Here is an 8,503-nt window from a genome sequence, read left to right on the forward strand (position 1 = left end):
GGCTTCGCCCGTACCACTATGGACTCCATCGGAACATCATCATAGCGCCTTGTCCAGATCGCCGTTCCTGGCAAGCGCTACTCGGATTACAAGTGCCCTGGTTCCAGTGTCTCTGACCAGCGCTTTTTCCACGCCATCATGACATGTACACGTCAGCTAGTGATTTATAAGGATGTGGAGCGCAGCTAATTTATGTTTTTATTCTTGTTTGTAGTCCTTTAATTCAACTTTACGTATAGGGTTGCCAGATGGTCCAGATAAAAAAAAACCGAACATTTTTTATCAAAAGGTCCCCCTTTTGATTTTTTTTTGGTAAAATTTGTCGAACATCGAAGTGTCCTTTAAATCAAAAACCCCTTTGATTTTGGCCAAAAAAAACAGAGAAAGTTACCGAAAATTTCTGAGGGTAAATACAATGAAACACTTAGTAAACATTAAAACTTATATTTATTATTGGTAAGCATAACATCACTTTTTAACATATTTGCCACTAGATGCTACTGCTTTAAATAATCGTTTATTGCCTGAAATTGTATCTTTAAATTTAGTGCAACTGACATTTTAATTGAAGATAACATACGAGTATAATTTATTATTCTTCATTCTATTTTCACACCTAGTAGATTTCTTTCGTCAATCCATACATTACCCATTACACTAAAAACTCTTTCTACGAAGGCATTAGAGGCGGGAGCACTGCACACATATTGTACCATTTTCAATAGATTTGAGCAAGTCTTACCACCAACCGCCAGAATCGCTCACGGCTTTTGCTCTGTTAATTATCTCGTGATTTAGATATATATGTCGCGTATTTTCAAAAAACCGCACATTCTATTGTCCGGTTCTCCAAAATGTTGTAGACCGGGCAGCCGTTCAAATAACCGTACTGTCCGGTCCACAACATCTGGCAACCCTAGTTACGTAGCGTCACGCCTTTACTTTATAAGTAGGTATAATATTGTAGGATAGAAAAACATCAAAGAATTCATTGTTTGAACAAAATTATACATGAAACCTATTTTAAATGAGTCAGATAATAATTTATTGTGGAGTAGATACGACAGATAATCCATTGGGTTTTCAAAAAATTAACATAAGATTTATGAAACGCTGACGGGAACACAAGGAAAAGAAGCATAATATATTATGTAATGTAGCCTTGATTTAATACTTTAAAATAAATGTGAAAAAACACACCCAGGTTGTCAATGTTGATAGGAATAATACTATAATGTTGAACTATAACCATATTAACTTAACCCATCAGGCCTCTGGCATATTGACTGTTTTATTTCTTAAATATGCTGTCAGAAAGTCCGAAAATTTGTGTGTATTTCTGCTTCTCTATAAAATCAATATAAATGGAATATATCTGAACGTATCCGAAAACTAAAATCTGTTTTAAAGGGTGATAAAATACGCTTTAAAATTTTATTAGTAGAAATAAACACAATATTTTAGAAACACTAACATTTTAAAATCAAACATTGACAGATTTGGCATCGTGTTTGGGTCCCACCGGAAAGTGTTCAATTCCTCAGCTGGCTAAGTACTCCATCACAACACAAGCAACATTTTCCGCTTACTGTGGTAGCAGTAGGAGATTTTCAAATATTATCAGGTTATTCATAATCCGGGAATGTTTGTCTCTCTAAAGTAAAAAAAATAAAATGAAACGTTTTAGAATAAAAGTTTAAAAAATTGCTCACTTTACGTTTTTTCGTCTAAACACTGAATTGAAATTATGATAATTAAAAGAAATATCTATTTTATTAGACAAATGTATTATAAACATTACAGTAATGTAATTTTTGGTTGTTTCATATAAAAATAATTATTTAAGAATTCACAAAGTTTCATAAATTTTTCTCAAATTACGGTCTGAACCTTTGGTTTTATAGAGGTTTACATTTTAATTATTCTGTAGTTAATTTTCATATTTGAAGCTAAAGCTTAGTATTTTCTCTTTCTAACACAAACAATCTTTAAATGCTTACTACGGAGCCTTAGAGGGACTTGGTTACTGTTAAAGAAAATGGTGAAGGTTTGGGTTAAAACTTATAACAAAGCTATGTAAACAGTCCGTCGTCTCAAGTAGCCTACCAATATGCTACAATTTAACTTAGACTAACCCAAAATCAATCCACGCCTTTTTCACTAAATCCTTTCTAACGTATTCCGGTAAACGGGTAGCAGATGCGAATGCAACTCGCGTAGCGCGCTACCAGCACTGTCAGTAGCGTGTGACTTACGTCAAACCCGTTGTCGACGCGTCGCGTCGTATATGAACACTATCAAATTAGTATGGCAGATACTCACCAGCGGCGCGTATACTACGCGCACAAAACTCCAGTCGCTTGTGTACGAATGCTCCGTGTACGAATGCCCTTACCGTAATTTTTTTTAAATACATATAATAGTTTTTTATAATCTAAAAACTATAATTTTAAATCAAATGCGTAATTGCGTTTCTCTGTAAAAACAAAAGATTTATAAACAATACGTATTTAGAACTCTTAACCATCACGTTATCTGTTAACAAAACATTCACTCACCTGTAAAAACAAAAGAAACAACATTTAAAGCCCTTATTTCAGGTTTCTTAATAATGTGAGATATTATATTCAGGTGTATTCGGTGTATTTAATGAAATAATGATGACCCTTTTACTTTTATATCTCGCTTTAATTCGCAAATGTCAAAGCTGTCAGCAGTGACATCTAGTGGGCCACCAACTAACTTGTCGGTAACGCGGCAAATTCAAACTTAAGGGAAGCACTCCTAAGTGGTTTTCTTTACATCTCCCCCCTAGGGAGAAACATTTGCAAAAGAGTATGTACGCGAATGTTCATTTACTAACAAACACTGGACACAGTTTTGTAATGTGGTAGAGGTTTGATTCTGCTTTCCTGTGTCCGGCATCAACTTCATAGATTGAATTTGAGATCTTCTTTCAAATTTTGTATGGTCCAATCCGCAATTCCTCCAATTTCTTCCTATTTATTCGATTTCGGTTTTCCACGCAGACTCTGTCTCCCACTTCTAATTTATATTCTTCCCTGTGCAGGTCGAATATTTTTTTATTATAGTTGTGTGATTTTATTGTGTTCTTAAGAGCTAGTTCCCTATCTCTTTTCAGGTCTTCACTTGTATGTCTTGATTTCAATTCAAGTGGTAGAATATTCACATTTTCGCCTTCCAAGGTATTTTGGAGCAAACTTGGTGACTGTGTGTTCTGTTTCGTTATATTTTTCTACACATTTCTGTGCAATCGTAGTCCATGCTGTTTTCTTCACTTTCATTTATTTTACATCTTATCTTATTGACTAAAGTTTGATTTAGCCTTTCATTCATCCCGTTTGAAAATGGTGCATCCACAGCAGTGAAAACCATTCTTATGTTCTCCTTCTTCAGAAATTCTTTAAATTCTTTGGAATTTATACCAGGGTATTGATCCGTTCATACCATATCAATGTTGTATCCTTGTGTCACATTTTTTATTAATTTTATAAAATCACTGGAGTTTTGATTTCTTGATGTGACAATATAAGCATATCTTGTGAAATGATCAACCAGAAGATGTAAATATTTCTTTGTTGAGCGTGACCCTCCAAAGCCTCCAATGGTATCAATAGAAATAATTTCAAATGGGCGTGTTGCTGGACCTAAATATGACATTAAACCATATTTTGGCTTCCTCCTTGATTTGTTTTTTATACAAATTTCACATTCAACACAATTTTTTTTAATGTTTTCCATGATATTCTTTGCTGTGTAGAATGGTGTTATTTTATTTGTCATCTGGGTTCTCCCAATGTGGCAGTAAGTATCGTGGACATTCGTTATTAGACTTTTGCTAAGTTTTTCTGACAGTACATTTTTTTTCCTTCTTTTAATCTTTTTGTAGTATATTTCATTCTCCAATATAAGTTTTCCATTTTGTAAGTCTAGATTGATGTGTTGGTCTTTTTTTATATATTCTAGGTTTATTAAATTTACTACTTTTAAAAAGTCGTCAGTATTTTCATAAGGTTCTAGAACTGGATTTCTGCTTAAACAGTCTGCTTCTTGGTTTGATTTTCCTGGGTTATATTTAATTTTAAATTGATATTGGGATAAATAATACGTCAAATCCCCTAGTTCTTCGTCATTTCTAGCCTTTATGTTCATATTTTCTAATGGTTTATGATCTGAGTAGACGGTAAATTCTTTTCCCATAAGCCAGTGTTGCCAATATTTCACAGCTTCTTTTATTGCCAGACATTCTAGGTATATTGCTTTCTTCTTTTTTTGAGCTTCAGTCAATTTTTTTGAAAAATAAGCAACCGGCTTACTGACCCCGTTTTTATCTTTTTGTTTCAGCACTGCTCCCACTCCTTTGATACTAGCATCCGTGTAAATGCTTATTGGTAGTTCAGGGTCAAAGATATTTAGAAGTGGCTCTGAACATAGCAATGCTTATATTTTATCAAATTTTTCCTGACATTCTGTGGACCATATGAATTTCACGTCTTTCCGTAATAAATAGTGTAATGGGTCCAGGATAATCGCGATAAATGGTGTGCCACAAATTTATGATGAAAATTAATTTTTCCTAGGAATTGGCGTATATATTTTTTTGTTTCCGGGACTGGAAAGTTTTTGACAGCGGTTAAATAATCTTTCAGAGGTCTGATTGAATTTTTTTTCTATTATGTGACCTAAATATTTGGCATAATTTTTTGCAAAAGTACATTTGGAAAATTTTAGTCTAAAACCTTCTATTAGAATTGCCTCCATTAGTCTTGATATATGTAGCATATGTTCTTCAAAAGTTCTTGAAAAAATTAATATGTCGTCTATAAAATTTACTGCAAAACTGGAGAGTTTGTATTTTCTTATGATGTTGCTCAACATTCTTTGAATAATGGCTGGGGCCGTCCATAATCCAAACGGGAGACACGTCTATTGAAAATGACCTTCTTGTGTAACAAATGCAGTTTTGTATCTGTCTTGAATTTTCAAAGGAATTGACCAAAATGCCGAATTTATGTCAAAAGTAGAAAAATATTTACAGTTTACGGTTTTAACCATCAAATCCTCAATCAACGGAAAAAGTTGTGATTGAGGGACGACAATTTTGTTCAATTCTCTGAAATCTATACATAGCCTTGTTTTTCGTTCATCTTCTTTTTTATATGCCATAGTTACTGGAGCAGCAAATGGGCTATAAGATTCCTCAATTAAATTCTTCTCTAATAGTTTTGATATTTGATATTCTATTTGTCTTCTATCTTCCGCTATGCATCTGTATGAACGTTTGTAACAGTATTTATCCACCATCAAGTCAATATGAGCTTCATAATGTTTTACGGTACCGACGTCATATTTGTCTTTGGCGAAGACTGGTTTGTATTTTTTTTATCAACTTATCAATCTCTGATTGTTGATATAAATCTAGATGGTTTATTATCAGTTCAAATCCATCCGTGTTTATATGTTCGTTGAAATTTATTTCACCTTTGTTTATGTTTTTGGTGTCTTGTTCCTCAGAATGTAAAAAAAAAATTTCATCATTTTTTTCACCTAGTAAGTCAGGAATTTTGATATTTGTTATATTTGAAGTATCATTTTTTGAGTAGTTATTGTTTTTTATATCCTTTTCATTTGAGGTCACTTCTTCTGGGTTGTTACATTGTATGATCTTTAATTCTTCGTTTTGCATTAATTTGAAATTTTTGATACAATCCAAACCAATTAGAAAATCGTAATTAAAATGTTCATTATCTACTACAAATATATCCACAATTCTTTCTATATTTTAGATTTTTTTAGTGTTACCATACCTTTTGTTTTCTTCTCACCATTAATAGTCTTCAAGTTAACTATTTGTATATCACTTGTACATGCTCTTGGCTGTATCTTAAATAATTTTGCATTAATCAATGAAACATTTGAACCCGAATCATAAATTCCAGAAACTTTTAAAGTATCATTTAATAGTAACTTGACTTTTATTAATGGTGGCACCTCTAGTTTTTTGGATTCTTCTCATTCAGTTCAATTTCTAATTCAGAGTTATTTACCGTTTTCACAACCGCTTTTTGATTTTTCTCCCTAAACCAGCAATTTTCCTCACGATGGTAACGTTTCCCTTTTTTCTTGTTAACACAGATTCGGCATGGTTTTTTTCTTCAATTTCTTTAGATTTAACGTTAGAATAAATATTACTTTTTTTCATACTTATTCTTCTCAACAAGATGTTCTAATTTTCCTATTTTATTGTAAAGATCTTCCGTTCCTTGTAAGATTTCTCTGTCAAATTTATCAGTCACATAATTAGGTAAGCCAAATGCTATGAGGTCGATAAGTGTCCCAGTATCAAATGATTTCCTTACTTCCAGCAATAATTTTTCTTTTTTTAAAGCATACTCGAGCAACGAACCTGCTTGATATTTAAAGGCAAGAGCATATCTAATGGGTGACCATCCTTTGTTAGCAAACGTATCACAAATTTTTTTCTCCCATGTGTCCCACTCCGATTCCACTGTAAGTTTAATTAGCATGCAGCTGTACCACTCTACACCGGAGTATTCCAAAAAATGTTTTAAAATTTCAATTTTCTTTTTGTCTTCGTTGATTTGGAAGCGTTCACATTCTTTGTTAAAATCTTCAATCCACTGGTTTGCATTTGAGCTTCTGCCAGTGAATTTACCAATCATGAAATCCTTTGCAATTTTCCCTAAATTTTTAGTTTCAGATTTTGTTTGTTTACCTTCAAGAAATTTCTCTAACAGTTTTTCCAGCGTTTGACTTGATCCACTAGGTATAGACTCAGCATTATTTGTGTTTTCCGTATTTTCTTCTAGGTAAATATCATTAAACTGTAAGTTTTTTTCTGTATCTAAATATATTTTTGACATATCATCCGTCAAGGTTATCCATATTTTCCTTGTTTGATGTCTTTTATTTAATGTTTTTTTACCTTAGCATAGTTTGGAGTGTTTGTAATTTCTTGGTGTAGATTTGTAGGTTGGGATTCGAGTGGTATTCCAAAAATCCGACCATCAGGTGTAGCGATTGAGGTTATGCATATGACGTTTGATTTTCTATCTGCCGTCGGTCTTACAGCAAAATCAAAATTCAATTTTTCCATGTTTCGTTAAATAGTTGCAGTAAATGTTGTTTTATAATTTTTTTTTTATAATCTAAAACATATAATTTTAAATCAAAGGCGTAATTGCGTTTCTCTGTAAAAACAAAAGATTTATTAACAATACGTATTTACATCTCTTAACCATCACATTATCTGTTAACAAAACATTCATTCACCTGTAAAAACAAAAGAAACAACATTTAAAGCCCTTATTTCAGGTTTCTTAATAATGTGAGATATTATATTCAGGTGTATTCGGTGTATTTAATGAAATAATGATAACCCTTTTACTTTTATATCTCGCTTTAATTCGCAAAATTCAAAGCTGTCAGCAGTGAGCCACCAACTAACTTGCCGGTAACGCGGCAAATTCAAACTCTAGGGAAGCACTCCTAAGTGGTTTTCTTTACATACATTGAATCAAGCTAGTGGATTGCCTTGATTTCTTAGCTCGTGCTTGTTGCATCGTGTTGTTGCGATATGCGATGAACAGTTATTATAATAATAATAAAATCATAAGTTTATAACATCATATAAACCTGTTCATATTTTGCTGACATTATCTCAGGTCAACTATCGAACTATGCTTGTATCACGAAGATTGGTCAGGGTCGGATTTACAATAAAACGGCATCAAAAGAAATTTAACTTTTCATGTATTCTTTCTGCTAGTACTTTATTTCGCTTCTTTCGTTAATTTGTATTTATTGTTCATGTTATGTATCTTTAAGTGAGGTAACAACTCGGCATAGTAAATTTAAAAAAAAAAAATTGATGTAGTTACTTTTTTTTACTGTTTTTTTCTTTCACAAAGCCGTGTATCACTCTTTCAAGGTTAAATAATAAATATTAGAGAATTCTTGATAGTAAGAGCAAGTTCAGAGAAGATTTTTTTTTGCCTAATGTCATTTTCTTTTTAACCCCTCGGGCCTCAAAATAATATCATTCCATCAAATATTCCCGCTTGACGTTCAAATCTCAATGGATTCGCTGTTTTTTAAAGTTTTTCAGAATAAAACACCTTTTTTGAAAGCAGAAGATTCTTTTAGTATTAAAAATTGGTATGTGCAATTAAAAATATAAAATTTTTGCAAACATAAATAAAGTTTTTAAAGTGGCTTACCGATGGTTTTTATCTTGTAAACTGTAATTATCACTGTGCGCCAATCTAAACACAGATTTAATTAGTTAAATTTATGACAAAAGTTGTGTCATTTTACATTAAATATATCTTTTATTATATTTGTAAAGCCTTGGCCAATATTTTAAAAATGCTGAATGTTGCTTCAAAGAATTGTTTAAAAATTTTCAATTTTGTTAAATTCTTAAAAGAAAATACAAAGAGTGGTGTTCCTCTCTTTTCAA

At 32.2% G+C, this 8,503-nt stretch overlaps 1 protein-coding gene across 1 annotated transcript; it reads right to left on the minus strand.

The window, feature by feature from the left end:
* Positions 1-6,209: 6,209 nt before the first annotated feature.
* LOC149420158 (uncharacterized) lies at positions 6,210-6,959 on the minus strand (the record flags this gene model as incomplete). The annotated part of the gene is made up of 1 exon (XM_089636287.1): positions 6,210-6,959. A coding segment is annotated over one exon (750 nt), but the record flags the coding sequence as incomplete, so codon positions are not given.
* Positions 6,960-8,503: the final 1,544 nt, after the last annotated feature.

The sequence above is a fragment of the Hesperophylax consimilis genome, chromosome 10 (genome assembly GCF_061612785.1).
Source record: "Hesperophylax consimilis isolate HC1 chromosome 10, BYU_Hcon_1.0, whole genome shotgun sequence".
Taxonomy (NCBI): domain Eukaryota; kingdom Metazoa; phylum Arthropoda; class Insecta; order Trichoptera; family Limnephilidae; genus Hesperophylax; species Hesperophylax consimilis.